This window comes from Callionymus lyra, chromosome 10 (genome assembly GCF_982586985.1).
Source record: "Callionymus lyra chromosome 10, fCalLyr1.hap1.1, whole genome shotgun sequence".
Classification (NCBI taxonomy): Eukaryota; Metazoa; Chordata; class Actinopteri; order Syngnathiformes; family Callionymidae; genus Callionymus; species Callionymus lyra.
This window is the reverse complement of record NC_141827.1, coordinates 15,672,626-15,700,044: the sequence shown is the minus strand read 5'-3', so window position 1 is coordinate 15,700,044 and position 27,419 is coordinate 15,672,626. Positions and strand designations below refer to the sequence as shown.

General features: G+C 36.3%; 1 protein-coding gene across 3 annotated transcripts in view; it reads right to left on the bottom strand.

The window, feature by feature from the left end:
• Positions 1-27,041, bottom strand: part of chchd6b (coiled-coil-helix-coiled-coil-helix domain containing 6b) — a 48,716-nt gene extending 21,675 nt beyond the window's left edge. Inside the window, exons 1-6 of one of the 3 annotated variants that reach the window (XM_087800814.1) lie at positions 26,838-27,041; positions 26,092-26,188; positions 25,908-25,989; positions 24,635-24,731; positions 11,885-11,905; positions 1,421-1,491 (exon numbers count right to left, since the gene is read on the bottom strand). In XM_087800814.1, the coding sequence (XP_087656940.1) occupies positions 1,421-1,491; positions 11,885-11,905; positions 24,635-24,731; positions 25,908-25,989; positions 26,092-26,188; positions 26,838-26,921 (452 nt within the window). In that variant the 5' untranslated portion in view covers positions 26,922-27,041. The remainder of the gene's footprint in view (positions 1-1,420; positions 1,492-11,884; positions 11,906-24,634; positions 24,732-25,907; positions 25,990-26,091; positions 26,189-26,837) is intronic. The other 2 variants (XM_087800815.1, XM_087800816.1) reach the window with 2 other exon arrangements.
• Positions 27,042-27,419: the final 378 nt, after the last annotated feature.

Here is a 27,419-nt window from a genome sequence, read left to right as displayed (position 1 = left end):
TCATGAATTCATGAATTGTAAAATTGTCGTCTCTTTTCAAAAGTGGAAAAGCTGTGCAGCCAATCAAAACTAAACAAGAGAAGATTCACGAAAAAAAAATTGGACTTAATGTTTAAGTTTTTTTTAAAGTGCTATCTGTTTGGGGTGAAAAATACTCCAGTTTGTCATTCCAAGCATGTTTTGCTAAACTGAAATCTGTCAATCATCCTCGGAAGTCTTTCAATCCGGACCAAAATTCATCATATCCTGAAGGCTGAAGTGCTGGGCAGAGATAGGGATGTACACAAACTGTTCACACTGTTCGTCTGCCTTGATTGATCCTCACCAAACTCACTTGGTGGGAAATGGGGAGAGCGAGATGGAAGCGGATAAAAGGAGTGTTTCATTAAATCAGGTGACATGCAGGAACAAGATAAGGTGCGCACGGGCACTTGTGTTTGTGCGCCACATCCTCTTGCTGATAACTTTTTAATCAGGAGAACCTGCGCTTGAACTCACACAAGTTGTGATTTCTGGGGAGACATGTTCTTCGGAGCGTTAAAGCTCCTATCACGTTCTATCGTCAGCATTATAATCAGACCGCACTTTCAATTCCAATTTTGTCTCATCTTTAATTTGGACTCTTTTGGCTGTAACTACGCCATTAGACTGCGGAGGGAACTACGTCTTTTAAAAAGTCATTCTGCTCAAATCAATTAAAAGAACTCTAGAGTCGGTGCAGACTAAAAATCTTTTTTTTCGTGCAATTTTCGTAGGCAGATTTGTGTAGAAATGTAACACATTAGTGCAGATATGGTGTAACAACCCTCGGAATAAAACGTGTAATCGATAATGCGGAGCGACCTTTGGGACCGTCGAGTCAGTAGAAGATGAGATTACTACTCCGGTGTACAAATAGGAAGTGTAGCTACAAATTGTACTGAAATCTCTTCTCCTTCCGCTTCCCCCCCCCATTCTCAGTGGTGGGTAAATAGAATAATTACTGGGTGGTCAGTGTAGTGTGAAATGACAGTGACCACGGCACAATGAAACACTGGCCAAATGCTGAGAGGACATGACAAGCATGTCGCCCGCCCTGAATACAAATGCACGTCTTGTGAAGACAGAAAAGATGAGACAAAGTGTGCGTCACACAAAGGCGGAACAAAGTAAACCTCAATTTATTCTTTCAGTGAAAACAGATCAGTGTAGGCGGGTAAAAGCAAGTTAAAAACGGGATTTATACACTCAACTTTAGAAGGGAAACAATCGGGAAAATGGACGGGAAAATCGGAAATTAAGTTTCATGTCTAACTTGTGGGAGCATCGAATGTTTGCAGTCAAGTTGCAAAGATGGTTTTTGACATCTTGTAAATACGAGCGCGGCAAAAGGTGAAAAGACAGTTTGTCGTATTAAAAAGTCAAAATGGTTCATACATACCTAATGTTGGTCTCGGCGCTGGCAGCTGTCTGGTCGTACTGCTGAACAACCTCCTTATAGCCGTCAGTGTTCTGGCAAGTAAAAAAAAAAAAAGGGAAAATATTAGATTCAATTGAAAAGATGAAATTCTTCGAATCTAATCCCTGTTGCATTCTTGCTCAAATTCCTCAGCCTATTAAGATAGACAAGAAATATTACACTCACTTAACGTGAGGTATTTGATGGAACTTTTCGGCAAATTTTTCCAAGCGTCTGACTCTGAAATGCCAGGCTTGATGAGAAAATGCAGATCCCCACTAAAATGTCACTTTACTTAAATGGTGACCTTTGCATTTACAGCGTTAATAACCAATGTGAACACCGGTGGCCTGCTGTTATTGCATTTAATTTCAGGAACAACAGCTTCGGTATAAAAAGTTCCCCGAGGCAGCAACGCCTCCACTCCATTCTGTCCGTCACCAGGCAGCTCTCGACTATAAACAAGCATTAAACGTCACCACTTTTACAACAAAATTGGTCGTGGCATTAAAGCAGGAGCACACGTTTTTTAAGAGGGATTGAAAACCGGCAGAGAAATGTGACATGTAATGGTGACATCAAACCAAGATGATCACAAACTTGAACTCAAAAACTTCTTTAGCATTTTCCCCTTTATCACTTTGTCATTAAAGTTACAATTTGATTTACAAATGGTGGTGTATTTTAAAGTGTTGAAGTACACCGTTTATAGTGGGTGCATAACAGTACTCAGGGGCCACAAATGTCACACTTTGAATCAGAAAACTTGAACAAATAATGAATAATTATTTTTTTTTAAAGAGAAAGTAATAATTCAATTATACAATATTCAAATCCTTGTTTACTTTAATGTAATGTTTTTTTTTATTTGTATTGATTATTCATTTTTCATTAATATGCCTTTTTATGTCAATGTCTCCTATTGTTCTTTAATATATTGTATTTAAATGTATTAATCTCTTTGTTTTTGTCTAATTTTTTATGAATATGTCGACATTAGTGCATGAGTGAAATATTAGACTTGTGCGATGAAAATGAACAACTATTATTGGGAAATCATTAACTAAAACTTAAATAAAGATTTTTGTTGCAACTAAAATGTGTGTGAAAAAAACAAACGATGCACTAGTAAATATGGTGTAGAAGCGACAACATCGTTGCAAGATTCATCAGCAGAAAATACAGTCACGCTGCCATTTTATTCCAGCAGTAAACAGAATGATCCCGGGATCTGAAAGAAAGCACCAGGCTTGATCAGTTTGGTTGTAAATCATTATTCTCACACCACGCTACAGCTTCAACCTAGTTCTTCTTATATTCCCTACAGACAGGGTGGTACAAGACAAAAAATAATTGAAGCAAGAGAGCGGGGAAGGAGATGGGTTCAAACACAATTCAGCACATTCCCAAGCCCTGCACTTCTCCGGTGCCCCCTAGTCATTTTCATATTTCATTATTTCACGCTGATCCGCAGACATGCTTCACCCCGTCTGAGGGGTTGCTGTTGAAGAAGCTTAAGGTATACGAGACATTATTTTACCTTAATCCGCCCTCCTTGTCTTAAAAAGCTGCAAATCCGCCTCCTGCATTCTTAGCATTATTAGTCCTTAAAAGCAATTGGCTTATTTGTCCCCAACTTTAATTAACTCTGGTTATTTTAAACCCCAAATCATTTCTTATTTAGTTGTCTTGATGAAAAGATAATAACTAAGGTAATAACTGTAAAAAAAAAAAAGAAATTAAAAAATGCCTGTGAGCACTCTGATGGGACAAAATGATGTCTTAGTCCCACTTAGTGCTTGATATTGACAGGTTAACATCTTTTTGACGGAAAACCAAACACAAGTAAGTGAGCTTGGCGCCAATGACTCGATGGAGACGGCAGCGTAAACAACTCACTCAATGCAAAAAGGCGACAAAAGTGCTCTGCGGCAGATCCTGAACTTGATAATGAATGTTCTGGTAAGCTGGTCATTTATTTAGACATTTAACTACTGGGAAAAAAAAAAGAAATGATTAAACCACAAGTTTAAAATCTTTCTCATGTTGCAATTGTTGACACAACATTGTCAAGATTATATTAAGGTATAGTATGGTAATATTCCATAAATCATGTTAATTTGATATTTACAGAATTCTTATCTTCTAAATTCACAAATTGTTACAGGGCGGTAAATTTGAGTGACTGAATGATTAGCAATGTCATCTAGTAGCTAAGCTAGCAATTATTTCAACATATTAAGAGATTTCGTGGGAACTGAACACCTTGAAAGAGGTTGAGTTTTATCATCTGCTGTCTCTGACGTCACTTAAAGAAACAGTGTTTTTGTAAAAGTCGAAACATGCAAGTGTCACAAGGTGAGATGAAAAAAGGGCTTGAATTATATTTGTTATATAAAAACTATTTACGTTTATTTCTTAAAATTATACAGTAGAATGTCAAGGGCATTGGTTTAATTTGTTGAAAGAACATCTAGATTGAACAAAAACCTTTGCAAAAAGTACAAATAGATACAATATCTCTGAATCAAACTCCATGAAAAGAGAACATTGAGCGCTTCTTTTTAACTCAGCCAAGTGTAATTATATTAGTATAGTACAGGAGGAACCATTTTCAGATTGTCAAAGCCTGAATCCAGCTGCAAACTTTCACCAGGTCAGGTGCTTGAAGATCTACAAACTACTACGAACACCATTGGCTGATGTTCGATACGGCATCAGTGCCTAAGCCTGAGCTTGATACTATTGATTATTGATACTTGACCTTTACATAAAGGTGTTTATTTATCCGATTTATTTTTAAATACTCCTTTTGTTTTTATCTTGATCTTTTAAGTATATACTTTATTGAATATTGTTTTGATTGTTTAAGTGCTTTGTGACCCTGGTCTGGAAAAGCGCTATACAAATAAAAATGACTTACTTACTTACTTAAATAAATGCTATTTATATGTGTATGTTGTAAGTCAAATAAATGTGCAGTAAGTTAATGTGATGTACTAGTATTCAACGTTTCCAATTGCATTAAAAACGAATACAACAAAGTTACAATTCAACCTCATCATATAATTGTGTTTTCGGACTATTCAACATATATCGCTCAACAATTTTGTTCTGCTCAAAACACCTGGATAAATAGAAGATGTCGAGTGTTTGGATTGGAGATGGTTCAAGCCTCTTTTTTTTCTTTTTTTCTTTTAATGTCAGGTGCCGTTTCATCTTTGTATCTTTGTTTACCGAAGAGATGCGGCGCTACAACCTGTGCTCGGCTCTCTTGACACAAGTGAAGTGGCGGCACTATCGCCAACGTACACAAACACATGCTCTGAGCTCTTCCCAGGCATTTGCACCCGTGAGGACAAAAGCCTGATGTGGAGAAACAGAAAAGCTGGTTGATAACCCTCGGTTGGGGGGTGGGGGGGCGCTGATTTGGGGGTGTGTTGGAGAGACTCATGGAGGGGATTAGTGTTTGGTGCACACATGACAGGAGTGTGTGTAAGCTTGCATACCTGCAGGTGTGTGACTAAATCTGAGTTGCTACGAGAATGGGTTGTGTTCAGATGATCCTCGCACGCGTCTGAACACCCTCCAGCAGCTGCGGATTGAGATGGGCCGATGTCAGGGTTTTCAAGGGAGGGGTTGTTTCACGCTCTTTGCATGGATGGAGGGGGATTAATTTTGATTTTTTTTTTTTTCGGAGGCTGCAGTTGACAAAAGGAGGAAGAGGGGATTAAAAGAGGTGAATTTTAAAAGTGTGACTTGTTTACAGAGTCACAGGGTGCGTTCGCACGGGGAGACAGATATACTCCACCTGAAGAGATTAAACTGGAGAGGATTGGTAGGAGAGCAAGACGATATTCTTTTTACGGTCCAGTTTTTTTTTTTTTTTACTCGGTCCGGTCTCTCAAGTCAGTGCCTCTTCAGCGCAATATCGAGTGTGAATGACTCCAAGGTTACATGTTTTTCATAAACAGAAAATATCACTGCATCGTTCAAACGTGGCTCTGAAATGAAACCCTATCACTTGGCTTTAACATGAATAAAGAGTGCAGTTAATTCGGTGTAATACAGCAATTATAGAGAGTTTAAAAGTCAAATGTTAACCCGCTTGGAATGACATTTCTTCCGATTCAATAGAATGTCCTTCTGAGCTGCTGAAGGCCTACATTTTAAGATAAGGTCACGGGTAATATTCTGTAAACTGATAATGTCATGTATTAATTTCTTCTTTTATTTGATGTCCATCGGTGTCTTCTTTTTAGAAAGGAGCCTGTGTGAGAATACAAATATCTGCCACATTTTTAATAGGGAAAAACTCTATAACCCCTTAAATAACAGCCATAGAAAAAGTTGGTGATGTTGGTAAAACACTGAAAATATCAAATTATTTCAAATTTTTCCTCAACGAATGATCATATAAAATAATGAAAGGAGAGAATATATTATATAAAATATATAAATATATTACATTTGTGTTCCATGAACCTTTTACATATATATAATTATTTATATCAAATTATAATAATCAACTGGGTCACGCTTTAGAATGGGGAACACATGTAAACTATTATAATGTACATATTTACACGAGTTTTAACAGAAAATGTGTCACTTATTATGATATATATTCTACCCTTAATAGTATGACATTAATGAGTTAACCCTGAACAAGACCTTAATTACTGCTTATTAACAGAAAATATAGAAGTAAGTAGATTAACTTTCATTAAAACTAACTTCTCTTCATTTACCCTTTATAAGTACCATGAGAGAAGCAATTCACTCATAATAATACATTCTCTTTTAAAGGAATAATACTACAATAGTCTATAAAAGTTTGAATGGCAGCTTCATTCATAGTTAACATGTGTTCCCCATTCTAAAGTGTTACCAACAAACATGTTGATGTTTTAAAAGAAAGCGGTCATTCTCTGCCATTTTTACATTTTCTACACTAAGTAAGAGGTGAATGAAAAGTTTTGCGACCAACTGTAAAAATGTAATCAAGCTTTGCATTTATCTTGGATATTGTATGGCAATGAAATAAACATAAATAAAGGACCATTTAAACAACAAACATTACACTAGATATCCATTGATAAAACATATAATATATAACCTTGTTTTATAGAGCGTAAGTGGAAAAATCAGGTAACAGACTGAGACATTTTCCAAGACAAATCCCTATTGGTCCATATTGTTAGAAGTGAGTGTATCCTCCACATGCACTTCAGCGATGTCTGGGCGTGCTTCTGAGGTTACTGCCGGTATCTCTCTTGAGGGATCTCCTCTTGAAACGAAATCAGGGCATCAGTCTGAGTTCTGAGTTCTGAGCTATGGTTCGTTGAAGTGGTACAACATGTCCCAAAAGTGCTTGATAAGATTCAGGTCTGGGACACAGAGAGGGCCAATGACATGAGGCCAAGCAATGTGATGCATCAAGAAGGAAGTCAGGGACGTGCAGTCAGGGGAGGCAGGTGAGGCAGCGCCTCACCTCTCAATGCGCAATCCATCACAAATTGCGTTCATACCTGCATTTGACGGGTGCAGGTTGCCGTAGCACTGAATGTCGCCACTATAATGCTCACAGATATGTTTATTTGCCTTAGTTTTCCACAGTCTGGCTGATGTCTTTAACCATTAAAGACATCATTAACATTTTTCTTCATTTCCTTGAATTTCTCGAACTCCTGTGTTGTTCTCGGTGTTGTCTTGATCTTTGAAGTATGTACTGTTTTGAGTATTGTTTTGATTGTTAAAGCGCTTTGTGACCCTGGTCTCGAAAAGCGCTATATAAATAAATATTACTTACTTACTTACTTACATTAAACCACCACAGTGAAAAGGCAAAGTTGGAGGCACATGCTAATGAGCCTCAACAAACTTCTTCACATCTCTATTGAGGCGGAGAGACTTTTTAAAAGGAGGAAATAAGGTGGACTTTTACAACAAAGTAATGGAGGTTTGTATGGTGAAGGGAAGAAGCATGGACTTTATCTACAGATACAATTAAGACCAGAAACTGTTTTAATCTCAATCATATAAAAGGAGATAAGACTAAGAAAAATACAATAGAATATAATCTAATAGAGAATGTAAAAACTACATTTTGGCCTTAAATAAAATATTATTTGTTTTTCTCACACTTATATTGACCCATTTGATGGAGTCTACTGACTCCTTTAAGAAACATCTTTTTTATTTATTATTTATTTATTATTATTTATATATTTTTTATTTTTCCTTGATTTTCTGGAAGTCCTGTTGTGTTATCAGTTTTACCTTGATCTTTAAAGTATATACTTTATTGAATATTGTTTTGATTGTTTAAGCGCTTTGTGACCCTGGTCTGGAAAAGAGCTATACAAATAAAAATGACTTACTTACTTACTTACTTACCTTTCTTATTGTACTTACTACTATTTATTACTCAATTTTTATCTTTTCACCATAATAAACATGGTGTAAATCTAGCCAATCACAGAAGGCCTGACGCAATATTAACCAATCAGAAGCAACAAAAGTAAGTAAGCAAGTCATTTTTATTTAGTAAAGGTTATTTCTAGAGCACCTTTCTAGACCAGGGTCACAAAGCGCTTTAACGATCGCAAACAATACACAGTTAAAATATAAACTTTAAAAGATCAAGACATCTGTCATTACAGCACCACTTGTCTAACGCCTTCGCTCTGGATTTTTCACTCTTGAGCCAAACTTAAATCTGGAGAGTTCTCGCTAAACTTTACAGTAAATTCCCCAAACACCATTTAATAGGAGGAAATAAACGCTCGGCTTTCAAATTAAGAGCATTGAATCAGTTGCGTCTTCCTTGTAATCCTTTCCTATCACGGTCATACTATATACTGTTTAAATTTACGTTTGCTAATCCTTTTTAAATACTGATTAGTTCATTGATGATATAAATAAACATATTTTGGAAGCCAAATCTTTAAAGCACTTAAGAATTCCACTTTTCACAGGAATACCACAACTTCGGCAGCACTCTCTCATTACAATAATATATTATATTGTGTGGAAAATGTTATATTTCCCATATAATAACATTAAATCACAAAACATTTTTCCCCCCCCCCCCATTTGCTTCACTTCACTCTGTAATTTCTTGGCATGTTGGCCTCTTCACTGCACTTTAAAGCTTAGATTCATACATTAACTGAACTCCCACACTTCCTGTTGCAAACCTCTCAGATAAATGTGTACAAGTGTGGCAACATTAAAAGCTAAGGAAAAGTGACAAGACATTTGTGATGGTGCAAAAGAAAAATCAACAATAATACAGGCCACAGGTGGAAGGAAACTCACTTGTAATTTCTTGAAAGCTCCCATCAAACCCTCTTGTATTTCCTTCTATTTGGACCAACAGACTACAAGGTTACAGGAGGAGCAGCGATGAAAAAAAAGGTAATGTACATTTCATTAGACACCTGAAGCTTTCACGGGGCTGCCGGTGCTGGGAGAGCGATAGTGAATTCGCTGTCTTCAATATACTTCATTTACATTTGTGGCATGTGGGCTCAGTATTACCATGGGAAGGGAAAGTATTCTGAGAGTGTGTGACGCGCCTCTGTCAAAGGTGTACACGCTGACACGATGTGAGATTTTATCTTGCATATAAAATATTCATGGTTGGACTTCATTTGGAACTGCACCAAACCACCTTGACGAACACTAGTACATTTATCATTTCATGCTTGTATTTACATTTATCACGACCAACTTCTGGTTTAAATGTATAAATGATTATGAAGTGTGAGGTTAGGGGAAAGGAGGGCAAATAAGTGAGTAATTTAACTCTGAAAGTGCCTTTCGCAGACCAGGGTCACAAAGCGCTTAAACAACAGAACAATACACAGTTAAAATGCGTACAAATTTAGTGTACATCAAATCATCTTCTGAACATATTTACTTCAGACCTCATAGGTCTACTTAGACTCTGATAAGCAATTCTGTGTGTCGATAACACATTTTGTTTCTCAATGTCCAGGAAAGGTGGTTTATTTCAGTGGTTTGATGGTATATTACATGGAATAAAGTCAAGTGCCACCATATTTACCACATATTTACTAGCACCAGTGCATAGGAACCTTTAAAATGTGTATTAAGTCATGATGGCAAAGAGGAACACCCTAACATATCTACCTGTATCTTGTCTTCTTGTTGTATACAACTTTTTTATTTTGATAAATGATAAGCGTAGAAAGAAATCAAGACTTTCTTGGCCAAGATACACATAAAAACATATCAAAAACATGAAAATAAATGTCCTCCATTAAACAGTGGTTGCATAAATACAGTATTAGAAATATCTCAAACTGCTGATGTGTTGATAAATGCATTACCAGCAGTTTTTCACTCCATCAACACACCATCAACATGGAGGAAAACATGACTAGCACACCTTAAAAGAGTGATTATGAAAAATATATATATACAAAATAAAAACTATTGGTAAAATACTTAAAATGGGACAAATAAGTTCACAGAAAAACAAGCAATTAGCTAATGAAATTTTGCCCAAATTGTTTTTTAGAAACATTTAATTATGTTTGTTATTTTGGCTGGAATGGAATATTCCTGAGTATATAAGGTGACAATAAAAGAATAATGACATAACTTTTGTGATGTTTTTTTTTCCTTTAAATGTTTTTTTTGAATAACCACAAAACGACTCTCTCTTACCCCCTTCTCTTGTATTTTGCCCCCAAAGACCCCGCAATATATGTATGAATTCTCTGTCATGTGGGAAATATCCTTCAGCCCAAAAAGAAAATACATAAAATATAGTGTACCATTTTACATAGAGACTCACTGTTATGTGAAATGAAAACCTGAATTGCAAAAAGGCTATTTTTCTTAACAAATGAACCCATTAAAATGCTTTGCAGAGTAGAAAGAATCAAGGGTGTTTAAATCTTCCCCCGAGTTTTAATTTTTGCAAAAAAAACAACAGAGGGCGGATAATATAAAATCGAGAACAGAAGCAGAATTCAAAAGAGTGATGTGTACATGTTTAAAATTAAACAGTGCCAGAGATATCAGTGAATTACGCTCAAAGAAGAAGTTGTATATCATTGAAGGTGTTCTGGGCAGATGGCTTGAAGATGCTATGGACAACCCAGAATCAATTGCGTCAACGATATTCAATTGCAAGTACCCATTGAGTGTGGAAGTGACATTGGTATGCAACGAGGTAGTGGCACTTTCTTAGAAAGAGGCTGGTCAGGACGGGATGGAAAGAAAGAATGACAATATTAAAAGTGAAAAGATGACCGAAATCAATTCATGAGAAGAAGGTATTTTAAGCTAAGTTTGTTTGGTATGAAAAAGTCAAACAACTATTGACTGATAGTGCGTCAAGTTGAATTAAGCACCATTGCCTCAGCTCGATGAAATAGGAAAGCTTTCACCAGTTAATTTCCTGACACTGCATACCTGTTGTGCTATAGTTTAAAACTTAAATACACTGTGTTTATTTTAATGGATTGAGCCGCGCAACTGTCCAGACGACTCAGGTATCATCTTTTATCTTTTCCTTACTTTGTGTATTTGTTGGGGCTTGATCTTGACTGACTGTTATTAGAATTAAACTAGTGGGGGAAAAAAATGTAACTTTCTTTTCATAGAAATGCATCAGTGATCAGATGGTTTCATTTATTATTGTGTAAATAAATAAATGAGAAATATGAGGTAGAAACTCGTACAGTTTTTTTCATTAACGTGCATGATGGGTGATGATGGAAACTCAACGTGAACACAATCCCAACATGAGTAAAGTGAGCAGAGGAGTCTTTTTCTTTTAATCGTCATTGGAATCGTTCTTCACGCTAAGGAAGGACAGCCAAGCAGCCTCCCAGCAGGGGGTGAGAAACAGCAATTTTTGACTATTTGATAGCATTGTAACAGGTCAAAAAATGACTATAAATATGAGATTCAAGACATTTCACTGGTACTTACAACACAAAACCGTCGATCCGATCATGTGTGGAGTTAATTTAAAAACCATCCATGTATTAAAATATGGGTGGAAAAAGATATCCATGTCCAGCTGTATGTTTTCTGTCACATGTCTGTGTACCTTGCTTTTACAGGGAGAAACACCAAAGACACTTACATGGACATTAAACCTGTATTTTTAAATTTTCCAATCACCAAAATGTGTTCACTGCACTTTTCTAAGAGCTGTCTGATGCTTAAGAACTGTGTGTCTAAGTGTGTTTGTGGGTAAAAAAAAAAATCACCTTTGCCAGCGGCAGAAATGATGTGTAATTTTCTAGGTGAATACCTTCCAAAGTGTTGTTGTGCAGTATAGTGGCGGCTACACACTCGCAGCCCTGCTTTAATGCACAATGGAAACATGACATTTGAATGAGTGCGAGGCGGAAAAGAGGGCATAGAGAGAGCAAAAGCATTGATAATGTTGCTTACCCAGGCATCCAAATCTGCCGGCTGAGAGAGGAAGGAATCGAAGCGACGTTCGAGTCACGAGGCGGCGAGAGGAAAGTGCCGTGTGGAGAGTGATGGGCGACAGAAGACCAGTAGATTAGGTTAAAGGAAGAGGAAATCATTTTGAGATGTGAATGTAAAATATTTATAAACAGCAACAATGGGAGAACAGGTCAGCACGACCGGGCTCGAGTTGTTAGGAGTTTTAAAATTACTTTATTTGTGTGAATGCTGAAATACGGGCTATGTTCTAGCTTTCTTTTACCTCTTTAACTATTTCTTCTATTTCTCTTTTCTACCCTTTTATTCTCCATTCACTTGAATGGGAAAACTCTTAAACTCATGTTTCAACTCCTTTGACCTTTTGGTACATTCATCTACTCGCACCTAGAAACTTCAACTTCAAAAACAGCACATTTTGTCTACTTACTACTACTTCTACTACTAAATCTAATACTACTTCTATTTGTATTACTAATCCTACTTCTACTACTTATTCTACTTCTGCTTTTAGAACTTATACTACTAATTATACTACTAGTTTTACTATTTGTTCTTATACTTTCATTACTAATTCTACAATTACTTTTACTACTAATTCTCCTACTACTTCTTCTTTTACTACTAATTCTATTTATAATTGCTACTAATTATACTACTAATTCTACTACTGCTTTTACTACTGCGTTTACTACTTATACTTGTATTACAAATATATTATACTTATACTACTTTTTTTCTATTTATACTACTACTTGTACTACTAGTTTTACTACTTCTATTCTTCTATTAATTCTACTTATATTTGCTACTAATACTACTCTTAATTCTACTTATAGTTTTACTACTAATTCTACTAATGCTTCTACTCCTTATGCTTGTATTACCAATTCAACTATTTATACTTCTAATTTTACTACTAGTTTTACTACTTATACTTATACTTTTACTACTAATTCTACAACTACTTTTATTACTAATTCTACTACTACTTTTATAACAAATTCTACATACACTTTTACAACTAATTGTAGTTCTACTTCTACACCCACTACTACTACAAATTCTACGTCTACTACTTCTTCTACTTCTCCAAATTCTACTAATTTTCTTCTTCTCTTTCTTCTTTTTCTTTGTATTCTTCTTTTTTTTCTTCAACCTATAACAGTTCATTTCAATGCCTTCACATCAGTCTTTTTCGTTAACAGTATGCCTTTTTACTTTGAATACTCATACAATACTTAGGTAGAGAGCACCACCAAAATCTGTCAGTCTGTGTGCAACCCTGTAGTATTTGCACGCCTACAAGTTCTGAGTTCCAGAAGTATTTTATTTTTATTTTCCACAACGAACATCCCTGTATTGTAAGAGTATGATGCTACTTTAATGCCTTCAAATATAGATGCATTTCTTAGCAAGGTAAAAGGTTAATTGTGAAAGTTTTAGAGAGCAGATAGTGCCACCTAGTGTATTTTGAAAATAAGAAGATGTTTTGATTGTATTATGAAACCTCATCAGTTAATGTGGTTTGGAACTGTGTCAATATTTTTTTTAATGTTTAGAACTACTTATCTTATTACATTAATTAACTAAGGACTAACCCTTTATTTCAAAGATATAAAGGGCCGTAGATTGTTCTTGAGACAAACTAGTCAAGACACTATTGAGATGAGAGAGAATCTTCCAGGATTTGAACCATGTGTGAAACAAAGATGGTTCAGTATCAATTATTGCTGCAATTGTACAGATTAGAGTATAAGCCCCTGTTTTCACACGTTTTTGAACATGCGGCTTATACAATGATGTGGCTTATCTATGGATTTTTACGGGTTAACTGGCTTTGGGATGCGTGCTAGCAGCAAGAGTGTGACGGACAGGTGCACGAGATAATAACCGAAGGAAGATGGTAATTTGACATGCCCTCATGATGGAAAACACACTGAGAAACGCAAATAATGCAGTTTCTAAATGAAAGGTGATCAATATGTCTGTTCAAGAAGATAATATGCATGTTAGCTCTGCATCAACGAATCGATGGTGAAACGTTGAAGACGGCAGCGTAAAGAGCTTTTAGAAGAATAAAAGCAGCTGTTTTATAGTAAAGGATTATTTATTATTAATATTGAATAATAATAATAATGTTGGCTAATGACCAGCTCTCTATCTTCTTAAACCAGGCTCTAGTCAATCTTGAAAGGATGAAGTGGTGTCAACCCAGAAAAGACGAAGATTTCCCAGATGTTGATGGAGATAGTCTTGGAAATGTATCTGATGTGATTGAACCGACTAAGAGGACTTTTTCCATGGTACACACATGCATGGTTTATATATACCCTTTACAATTCGCAACAGAGTAGGAATAAAGAGACCTCCAGAATGGCAGAATGGTGTTTGTAGGTGAAGACTGTTTTTTCTCAACATATTAGATATTTAAAATTCTATGAAAAGAAAAGTACTACAGTGCTCCACAGAGGCCCAACAATTTCTTAAATGACCATGAAACAATTGCAGCCACAACAGGCACAACTTAATCATACAAATGTAAATAACATGCGTTTGTTTTTTCTTATTTTGACATATTGCTCATGCAGTTCTCACATAACAGTTTGAAACTAAAGCTGCTGCTGCTGCTCGTACAACTCACTCCAATCATTACAACATAAATATTCTTTATTTAAAAAAAAAGAGCCATAAATACAAAATATCCTCTGCACTAAGAAAGCAGGATATTTACTTAGCCTAAAATAAGACATTAATTATCCCTTTTATTATTAAAAGGCCCAAGAGCGCTCGGAAATAAATAATGGTCTATACTTGAGATGGTGATTGTTGAAACAATGAGACAGAACTTCTAAAGAAGGGTAATTAATCAAACATAAGTAATAAACCCTACTAAGTAGTTTATTGATTTTCGTTTTGAAAATGTTGTACTTTTTAAAGGGCAACCAATGTTAAAAACCCAACACTCATGACTTCAAATATTGACGTTTTCCTCTCCAAGATGCAGTAAGTCTCTCATCATGACCCTGTTTTGAACTTAATACTTTATAAATTTCTCCCCCGTCTGAAATCTCAGCGAACGAGAGGTTCAAAGATTGTCGCTTTACAAAATCCTTTTCCTCCACAGGGTTATTGTCAGGACACAGACTAGGCCACTCAATAAACTTAAGGTCATTTTTCATTAGTCGCTTCTTTGTCGCATTAGTTGTATGTTGTAGGAAAAGAGGGATCAATAAAGTTTATCCATCTTTATATCTATCCTGGCTCAAGAAGAAGGTTGCCTCTGAATGGTCGAAAACAAATGTGTTTGTGGTATCCCTTGTTTTCCCTCTGGGTCAAGGTGAACGACCCCCAGTGGCAGGGCGCGCCCGTACTCTGCATGATCCGCTTTGACCCGAAGCAAAGAAACTGGGGCGTAGGTGGGAAATAAAGAGCGACCGGAGGGTTAACACGGGTCTTCTTGAGTATAGGGACCTTATAGTCACGGATGGAATGTAATCTTTAGTCGTGTGTTGCCAGTGGTGTTCTTGGTGACGGAGGTCCTAGCTTCCTAAAAGATCAATACAAGCCTTTTCTTGCCCTTAGGAGTCTACAATATTATATCTTTAGACATTTATTTTTGCTATGGTCATGATGAAGACGATTGTGTCTTTGGACTGTGTTCATTTGGGTTAGAATTTAAGACAGGTGTATTCCATATCTATAACAAAAAAAATCATTCATTATGTAGAATGAGTAGTAGATGATCAAATACTTATTTAACCTGGTGAAATACAAATAATTTGTCCGTCTCTTACTTTGTAAAGCAAACCTATCATTAAATAATAACGTAGTAATTTTTGAGCAAATTTTTTATTTGGTGCACTCTCCCCTGCTAATTTATGACCAGCCCCTTTCCCACCAAAATCACAAAAAACGATTTCACTTCATGAGGGCCAACTGACTCACCAACCAACTCCTGACTAGGGCAGGTCATCGAACTTCCATTCTTTTGTGGCACAGACTGAAATGCTTCTGTAGTCCCGAGTATCACAAAATGTTTGAAGATTTAATACCCATGCATGATCAAAACTTGATAGGATGTGGATTTCTCTGAATGAAAGATAATAAGTGAAAAGGCAGTAAAGCTTAAATTGATTTGTCACTTGCAAGTGTTTTTTTTGCACTGGAAATGATTCATTACTTATTTTATCAGTAAGAAAAACCGCTTTGAGTTCAGGATCCTAAAAGGTATACATCAGTACCAGTGTCAAAACTTTTGAATTGATCCCCCACCATAGCCCTGACAGCCACAGCAAGAACAGATATGTTGAGCTAAAGACTCATAAAGAGTTTAATAAGATGAACTCACGCGTATTGTCCCTGCATGTGCTTGTTCTCCTCCGAGAGCCTCCGAGAGTGTGGAGCAGCCTCATAACCTTTAATGACCGACTTAAGAGGCGTCCTCTTGACAAAGTAATGCAGACCCACAAACGGAAGCAGTTTTACTTCAACACAGGGGTCAGATTGGGAATTGGCAGTACAGGTTTACACAATTATAGTTTTGCTGCTGTAAACTCCCCGGTGACCAGCAGTCAGCAGTCTGAGGCTGAGAGCAACATCTTCTCTACAAAAGCAAGTACATTTGCCAGGTCCTTGTAAAATTAAACACTGTGTCTTTTTTTAATTCCACTCATCAACGAGAGACAAATGCGAAATTTCGTCCACGACCTCATGATAGTGTGTAAAACCAATTACATATACTGATTAGTTTTTTTTAACCATGCATTTGTAACAACTGATCTGTATTTGTATTTCACAAATCCAGGCTGTTGACTTGGAAGACCTCAATAAGCATGTTAGTAACAGCACAATTGGTATCTGCTCCCTTAAAAAACACCTTCATTATTTACATAGATTTATTTTTTTCCAACTTGGAATCACATATGTCTCTTTTAGACACACACACCAGTTTCACGGATATTTATACATTTGATTTTCAACGCTAGACGCGCGCTCGTGGCATGAGGGTCACCAGATGCAGCAGCTCCGCAATATTCTTCACGCTTGATTAAGTTCAAAACCTCTGGGGTCCGGAACACAGTGTGTATTTGTGTGTGTGTGTGTGTGTGTGTGAGAGGGAGACAAGATGAGACCTTTTAGTCTCAGATAGCACACGGCATAGTGAGAAACACTTGGAAATCAATTATGTTTATACAGAGTTATGCAAATGGAACACTTGAATAAATCTAAGTGTTTGGGGAGAAAGGATTTGAGTCTGGTGTCAGGAGAAGAGAGAGACAGATGAGGTGAGAGGGTTGCGATAATGATTATTATGGCCGACAAACAATATTATGGTTATAGTTCTGCTTGCATGTCATCGCTATAAAGAGGTCGAGGCCGTGTTTCCGATATTGCCGAGATCACGGCGAAAACATCACATCCGTCCTTGTAGCTGAAGCTCATCGCTTACGTTGATTTGAAAACGGCTCAACAACGGCAACATTTTATTTAATACACCCGTTTGGTTGAAGTTGAACCTCTAAAAGAAAGATCTCTACAGCTACATCGACTACTTGAAATGCTTATTGAATTCTTTGCCGACGTGTGAAATGAAGCAGAAGAAACTCATTTTCACATATTTGTACTTCATTCACAAGTTTCGTGTTACCTAAGCTGGTGTGAAAGCGTGACTTTGCCAGTTGAAGATCCTCATGATTATTCTTTGTTAATCTTTGTTATTCTATGTTAGTCTTTGTATCCTTTTTCCTTTGTATCAATTTCTTCGTGTCATTTCCTTTTGATCCATGTTCTTTATACATCCTTGCACTTTGTTCTTTTGTTTGCACTGTTTTTAGTAAAACTTCTGTAGCTTCTATCGTCTGCTGTGTGTTGGAAACCCCAATTTCCCAAAGGAGATCCCCAGAGGGATAAATAAAGTAGATCTATTTAATGATTTAGACACAGTAAAGTGGGCGTGGCAGGATAGGCTACTTTATAATAATGAGCGCAACAACTGCATCATGACTTCAACCATGTGAAACCATCAATACAGACAGAAATCTATTGATTTTGTAAGGATTTGACGACTTCATGTTCCTTTTTAAACCTTTATTTACCTGTCTCCATCAAGGTAGCACTTAAAGGTCAACTAATATGTTGATTTAAGTGTGTCTTAAATTGATCTTGGATTTGATTGTATCATCAGTATGTGTCTTTTTGTACAAAACTCTCTTTTCATTGAAATATTTACATTACAAACTTTGACCCTTAAGAGTTAAATAAACATATGTAATTTATATAGAAATAAATAATGAGTTGGTTTTTTTTAAACAAACGATCACAGGGGTACCTGAATGTGAAAAAGTCCGATATTTTTGTCATACATTGTAGATGAATTAAAATAAGTCCCTGGTATTGTTTAGGGCACACTTGGGCAAAGAGCAGATGGGGGCCACATGCGGCCCTTTGACTGTATTCATGCGGCCCCCAAGAGGTCAGAGCAGAACATACTGAAGACATCTACTAGAATAGACACTAACAATTTAATTTCATGATTATTATTGTATCAACTCTAAATTAAACTGTCTTATTTCCTTTGTTTCAGTTTTTTTTTCACTCTTTTTTTTATTTTTGTGAAAATTTCTCACCACTCGAAATAAATGGAGAAAATATTGACATCATCTTTAAAACGAAAATGTTTCTTTTCCATCAGTTTCTTTTACACAAAAGGTTTATAAACATGTTTTGCCATAGTAAGGTTTATTTTATGTTGATATTTATTTATTTACTATTCTTACTTGCTTTGTTTTTTTAATATCATATTTTATCTCTTTGCTCCTCTCTTTTGGATTGATCAATTGCCCACCACTGGTTAAGGGGTCCTTGGCCAAATGTGGAGGAAAAAAAAACAACATCTACCATTTTCTAGTATATATTGAGAATTAGAAACTGCAACTATCAGAAAAGTAAAACTTTTAAATTGTGGACTTCAAAAAACTTTTTCCCCCTGAACTGGAACTAATGCTTCTGAAGTCCTGGGAGGTTTATTTTTGCAAGAGTCACTACAGTATTTAAGACCAGTGCAGTTTACGGCATGGCTCCAAGCCCAACTCTACTGGTGGTCTCCGCTCCATTTCCTTCCTGGCTCTCGTGCTGCAGCATGACAGGAGTCATGCGTATCCACTGCTGCAGCGAGTAAAGATCACAGATCCGCGACACAACTGGAATAAAACACGTTCTCTGCTACCATTTTTTCTTAAAATCTTTAATTATTGATAATCTATTAACCTTCATATTGAGTCTAACATCACAGAAACATACACACTTCTGTCTACACTTCGCCAGACCATCATCTGAGAAAGGTTGTTTTTTTTAAGTTAAATTGAAGCCACATTAACCTTATTAGCTTCAGTCTGATGTGTTGCATCTTCAAAGATAATTTTTCTTCTCATATACTAGACGTGTTTCTAGTTAGAGTCATCTAAGAGGGTCATTTTTGGAAAATCAAACCGGCCAACTTCTGAAAGCAGGGCGGAAGGCTTGACCTACTTAGCGACGCTCTAGGAGTGAAAATAATTTGGCGAGTTCCAGAATCATCGTGTGACATGATCCATCCTGAGACATCTAAAGATGTAATCTCTGAGCCCTGAGTCACCACGACGGGCTCTCCTCCACATCTCTTCTGGATGACCGAACTTTGCTCGCTACTTCTTTGAGGAGTACAACACCGAGTCGGGTATGAATCCTTGTCTGTGTAGAAAAACGTGATGTTCTTTCTCACTGGCTTATTAAAGCATAAAAACACATGGATCTGAGGTGTTTAAATCTTATACAGTCGTTCACAGCAGGTCTCTTCTGTCACAGATTACAATGTCCTCAGTCGACGAGCCACTGTTCGTCAGAAATAACCGCAGGGAACATAGAACACTTGTAGATGTGTAATTGATGCACTCACAATGTTTGACTTTCTTAAAAGCCAACGGGATTTTGAAGGGAAGAAGGTACAGAACCAGCTTTTCTACCCACATAAACTGTGTGTTGGTCAAAAGAGGCTATGGTTCTTCTTTTTATTACTAATTCTATTTATAATTGCTACTAATTCTACTATTGATTCTGATTGTAGTTTTACTACTTATACTTGCATTACGAATTCTACTACTAATACTTGTACTACCAATTCTACTACTGCTTTTAGCAATTAAACTTATACTACTAATTGTACTACTTGTTTTACTATTTATACTACTACTTGTACTACTAGTTTTACTACTTCTACTTCTACTTTTGCTACTAATTCTTCTATTAATTCTACTTATATTTGCTACTAATTCTACTCTTAATTCTACTTATAGTTTTTAACTACTAATTCTACAACTGCTTCTACTCCTTATGCTTGTATTACCAATTCAACTATTTATAGGTCCAGAACCAGCTTTTCCTCCCACATAAACTGTGTGTTGGTCAAAAGAGGCTATGGTTTTTACATCACTATCTGAGGACATGGTAGTCGTAGCAATTAAACATACCTGACAATAGGTGGCGCTGTGTACTTTCGAGAAGGTATCAGCTAAAGTGCAGATGATCAGAAACATTCTTTTTGACTTGTTCATCTTGAAGGGGTCATAATTAGAATTCTTACTTTTGGTGCTACAAAATAAAATAATAAAGTTCAAGTCATCTTAACTTCTTTGTAATTAAATGTCTTGGAGTATTTACACTAAAGAGAGATGGACAAGAGCCTTTTGGTCGTTGGTGGCCAAATGGCTAATGCTAGCTCCATAGATCCGGAGAAAATAATAATTCAAATGTTACACTTTTAAAAAATAGTGCTCCTGATGAAGAAGATTGTTTTGGCAGCTTCCATTTTCCTCTTGTTGTTGGATTGTTCTTAAGGTGCCTCATTTTACCATTTAGTAAGCACTAAAATACTTTGAAATATATACTGGAAATGTGGTCTGTACTAGTGCAAAACTTACACTAATATAATGGACGAGTATAATTTCTGGAATTCATCAATTGGAATTGCTCGCCCACAGAATATAAACCGAGGAAGAAAAATGCTGCAAGAATTGGGAGAAATGGATTTAGCATCTATACACTCTGACAGTCTTACATGACCTCTGTGGGGAACAACAATCCATCCATTATGTGCATCTAAAGGTTTTTTTTGTTGTTTTCGTGTGTGTACGTGTGCATTTACTGTTTTTGTTGTTGTTGTGTGTCAGTAAAATTGGTACATTTGCTGAATAAAAAATGTCTTCAAGGAACGCAAATAGGGTGAGAATGTAAACCTGAACAATTCATCTATTAAATTAATTTTTTGGACAAAAACCACAGTAAAGCAGAAGTGTGCACCTCTGAAAATGCTGTGTCAGTACAGTGTAACTGGGACGTCGTGTTTAGTTGCTAGAATTCTGGATTATTGGAAAGCATTAAACCCTCCTTAGATGATCATGTTATAGGAATTCACATTAAATATGTATATCTATATTACTGTATGTAATGACCTTTAATGTTACCTTGTACATTTATACGCGATATAATCATTCTCGAGTGGCTCTCTCCCACCCTCTGGATGAATATACCGTACAACCACCTCAGCGTCATTATCCCCTTTTAGCTTTGTTGTCGAATGGTTCAATGTAATTGTAAGGCGAGCTTCTTCCTGCCAGAATATTCGATACATCAACATGTATTATTGACTCACAATGTCAGTGCATGGCCATATGATATTGATTCTGCTGCACAGCTATTCATATTGGTCCTTTGAAACATACAACGGCCCACTTTCTTTTTTTTGCAGTGTATTTTTCTCATGGATGTAAGTTATTAAAAACAAATCTTGAAAAAAAAGATATCCATCTTGCTGAAAAAGCAAACGTCAAAGCATCAGAAGTCATCCGAGTTGACGGACCAACGTTCCTACAGGCTGGTTCACTGAGCAGAGATGCCATGGAAGACCAGCCATCGAAATACTGACTTGATGCGTTGTGGCATATTCAAGCATGCCAGAGATTTAATAGGAAAGCCTATAAACTGATTCTCTGTTGAAAATTAAATTGAGATAATAACTACGTTAAGATTAAGTTACCAACTTGTATCACATCACAAACAAATGCAATCAACCCTCACAAACGCTTCAGAGACTGATACGTTTGGTGTTTTTAAACCAGGATTGTATTCCCCCATGTCTTCCAATGAGAAAAAAACTAAAAGAACATTCTTAAGCATACAGGTATCACAGGCATTTTTATAATTCATGTAATATTCATTTACCACGGAGAGCGTGTTGCAGTCGTCCATACAGGGTTGACGGGAAAAAGTGTTACAACACTGCCATCAAGTGGACCTGTTTGGTGTGCGTGAAAATGTTAGGATATTTTTTAAAACGCCTAATAAATTGCCCTTACTCTAGTTAAATAATAACTTCTATCATTTATAATGTTTTACTATAATATGTCAAATTATATGCATTAATTTACATACAGATATCAACATGTTAAAGCAATTGCAAATATTTCATGTAAATCACTATTAATGATTCATATCATTGATTCTAAATAATAGGTATTTATTTCAGAATAAAACATGATTAAGTGGATTGACGTTATTACCAAAACAGTAATACACTCACAAAACTATAGTGGAGGTTTGCTGCCATTCCTTTTCTAAAACTACATGTTTTATTTTACATTGTATTTATTATAAAGTGATACAGCCTAGTCTTACTATCACATTCAATATATGTCAGTCAAGCCATGGTTACGATTTCTTCCACAATATATTGAAGTACTGCTTCATTTTTGCTTTTGATTCATGGTGTGAAGAGTATTTTGACCAAGCATTCATCATTCTGATGCCCCCCTTTGTGACAGGACTGTCGGATCTAACAGCCTAATATCCTGCACATCTATCTATTTAGTTTACTGCCACCTTTGTTTCCTTCCATTTATTATTTAAATGGAAGGTACAGGTCTGGCTCTGTGGTTGAAGCTGGACTCACTGGTGACAGTTAAAGAGGAGATCTCTGGACAAACTACTGTCCATCATGGATGATGACAGTCATCCTCTGAACACTGTCATCAGTGAGCAGAGAAGCAGATGGAGCACGAATGCTCCTCCCATGATGCAACACTAATAGACTCAGGGACTCATTCATTCCTCGTGCTATTGCGTTTAATTCTGAGTTTGGGGGCAGGAGTGGAGCGAAAAGATGATCCTATTCCATGTTAATCTTTGTATCATTTTCTTTGTGTTATTCCTTCTATGTTCTTAATCTTTAGATTTAGATTTTGTCATCTTGCACTTTCTCTAATTGTGCTTTGTTCTTCTTCTTGTTTCATGAATCTATTGTCTGTGTTGCTGTGTGCTGGAAGGAGATCTCTAGAGGGATCAATATCTTCTTATATATCCATCTATAATCATCATAAGAATAGGAGTTTCATTTCATAAGAGCTAAAATCCAGTGATGATCTGATGAAGCTTCATGAAGCAGTGTCATTATTTTCAGAGTCCACTAGATGGCGGTCTCTGCACAATTTTCCTTTGTCTTGAGCAACTGTTCTAAAGAAACATCACATAATTTTTAAACTGATGGCGCCACCTACTGACATCTAAACAACATGAAACTGCTTCATGAAGCTTCATCAGCATATCAATACTAAAATCCCGAAATTTTCTATGGTTTTCTTGATAATAACCACTTGAATCCATTCGTCAATCTTAGTGATGAGGCATCATGATACAGTATCACCTGTTTTAAGTAAGTAAGTAAGTAATTTATATTTGTAAAGAACTATTCACAGACCAGGGTCACAAAGAACCCAAACAACAAAACAATACAGTGTTACTTACAGTTAAAAATACATAGACATTTTAAAACTTTGAAAAGTCAATACAACACAGTGGCAAAGACAGCAGCCCTAAGATAATCAAGAATAAACCTGCACAAATAAACTGGTCGGTAAACCATGTTTTGTTTTTGTCTGTTAGTCGCGTGATACAGAGATATTACTTGATTGAAAAATATTACTTGTATTGTTTCAAGAAAGCACAGCTGCCCTTATAGTGTCTTCCATTACTGTAGAAAGTTGGAGGATTGAAGGATTTCATTTGAGTCCATATCTGACGGAAGCTGTTTTGTTAGTAACTTGATATACTTTTAAAAGTCAAGATAAAACTTTTACATAGCACAAAAATGTAGTAATGAGAGAAGCTGACCAACTGTCTTTAAAAAAAAGAAGTGGGAAATCATCAGTTCCTCTTTAATTCCTGATAGGGTTTTAAGAGAAGTTTTTTATTATGCTATAAAGTTGGAATCAAATCATTTTTAAATAAGTAAAAAATGTTTCTTCTTGTTGAATGTATGCGTCATTCACTGGGGTTTGATCAGTTGACATAAAATAATTAAAATACCGGCAAGTATATTATATTTAGAAATGATTCATACATCAGAAAATGAATTTATTTAAAATGTGTTTTTGCTGCTGCCATTACATCATCACCATTACATTTAGATTGATTTATTGATAAAGCATTTCGCTATGACTTGCGACACAAACTCAAACGTTCCGTCCAACTTTGACAGCTTCAGTTTCCGACATGATATTATCTAAACCGAACTTCCTGTTTTTCTGTAACCTTCGCATGAAACACAGCCAGTGTCGCAACACATTCTCAGTGTACATATATTAAAGATACCCCATTCGTGGTAAAGTGAGAACGCAATGAATGATTTATTTGACAACTTACCAATAACTTGACCTTCTCTTCTTCATCATGGTTATTTGCTTCAGCCCTCTGGGCCGTTTTGTGCCGACCCTGTTCTAAAGCCTGCTGCTGCTCAGAGCTGAAGTGAGATGAAAAAAAAAACATTATTGTTTACCAGTCATTTGTCTACGAATCTGTTGCCATGGTTAGATTCAATAAAGATTCAGCTGCAATTTACCGCGTCAATAACAAATCTATCCTATTGCAAGAGGATCAGTTCATTGCACAGACAACATGAACACAACTTCTCTCACAGGTACAGATCATTAAATTATTACTACTGATGGACTGATGAAGCTTCACGAAGCAGTGTTATGTTGTTGAGGGGTCAGTAGGTGGCGCCATCAGTTTTACATGATGTGATGTTTCATTAGACCGGTGCCGTGTCTCAAATCGCATACTTCTCTTAGTATACTAGAAGTTAGTATGCATCAGGATTGTGTATGTACTAACTAGTACGTAAATTCTCCACAGATAGTATGTCTTAAATCAAACACTGGTGCTACGCACTAACAGAAACAGCTTCTTCTTCTACTACTATTTAACGATGGTTGCAACCAGCTGTTGGAACACTATCGACACCTGCTGGCAGCACGTTTTGCAAGTTTGGAAGAAGAAATTAAGAAAAAATATGAGAATCAAAATATTAGCGAGATATTTAAGCTGGTATCAGCACCGAAGACGTGTCATCCTTCTACTGCTGCAGAAAATACACCTGTAAGTATATGAATATATATGCATTTATATATGACGTAACTTCCATTTAAAACATCATTAAGATGGCAGCCGTTTAGTGTAGATAGTGTCCATCGAACCATACTCAGTTTTGTGGGTGTTTTAGTACGCCAATTTAGTGTGCATGGCGCACTAAAATTTCGCATACTAAGAATTGAGACGCACTTACGCACTAAAAATACTAACTTTGAGTACGCTAGTATGCGATTTGAGACACAGCACTGTTGCTCAAAATAAAGAAAAAATATTGCAGAGACCGCCATTTAGTGGACTCTGAAAATAATGACACTGCTTCATGAAGCTTCATCAGACCATCACTGGTTGTTACTAGATCTGACTCTTTTATTTTAAGACTATGAGAGAAACCATGAAGCAGTCGGCTGGACTACACTAACCGCGCTCCCTCGATCCAATTTATGTTGAACCGGCAACACTAAATGAACCAACACGTTGTCTTGTCTCCGAACAGCTTGTTTATATCCTCATAAACATTTGACCTTTACATCGCAGCAGTTTTCACCTGCACTGAGGACGGACAGACACCGGCTTTTTGTGAGTTCCAGTCTGTATTTCTGAAGCGGTGGCTCCTCGCACACATGGACCTGAAGTAGATGAAGTTAGACAATTAGACACACCAGATTTAATATTCCATAAAAGCTTTCGTAGTATTTGAAAAGTGCTTTTCGTTTTAATTTCCGACCTACATGATCTTTGCTCATTGTTTTCTTGCAATCCTTGCTGGTCCTCGGATCCGACGGTTCCATTAGATTCTTTCATCCGACAGTGGTCATCCTCCGACTGCTGAACAAGATCATGTGGGTGTAAACATCATGTGGATGTAAACATCATGTGGATGTAAACATCATGTGGGTGTAAACATCATGTGGATGTAAACATCATGTGGATGTAAACATCATGTGGGTGTAAACATCATGTGGATGTAAACATCATGTGGGTGTAAACATCATGTGGATGTAAACATCATGTGGGTGTAAACATCATGTGGATGTAAACATCATGTGGATGTAAACATCATGTGGATGTAAACATCATGTTGCCACACACACTAGAATGCTTACATCAACTAACTGCACATTGTCCTTTTAAATGAACTGAAACTGAAACTAAATGGTTGAAAGTCATGTTGCTCTGAATGGATACACATTTGCAGGATATAAACCAAATCTAATTTCACTCACAGTTAATATATATATATATATATATATATATATATATTGACATAGTCATTAGTTCTCGTGGCGTTGCAATCTTTTAAAAATAATATATCGAAATGGTTAATATTACAGTTGCAGGTGCAATTTTACTTAACGAGAAAACGCCAGCTATTCCACAGACACTTTAAAATAACATTCTGCAAATCTGCTTCAATGAGGCGATGTGCAGTCACACCGTTTTAACGATAAATGTTTACAGAATGCTCTACATGTACCTTAACACTTTCAAAAACACTGATCTTCTCGTTTTCACCCAGAACGAAAGACACGTCCTTCCCCGTGCTTTCATTGGCTCCCATATCCGTCGATTCCCAAACACACAAACTCTGAATAATGGATAAATACACTGCGTTAACTTATAACGCTATTATTCTAAATTGACATTACTGCTGCAGACACCTCCACATTGCATAGGAAACCCTCCAATAAAGGTCATGCCGCTAGTTTAGTATCCTCGCAGCCCATTGGTCCGTATGTGTAACACGTATCCAATCGCTGTGAATGTTGTGAAGGAGAGAACCGCTGAGGATTCTGGGTGATGTAGTCAGTTCTTCGTAGAAGTCACATGATGCACGGCTATTTATATTTCGATGCATCAGTATATTGTATGTTAGAAAAAATACATATAAGAAATAAATAATCAAACAATGAGGGGGGGACAGAAACGTTTTTTTCTTTTTTTTTAATGGAATAGTTGATTTATTTTATAATATCTTGACTCTTGTCTTGTTGACATACTGTAGTCAGTATTACATAACTGTGTCTAATCTCTCTATCTCTGGATATATATACATTAA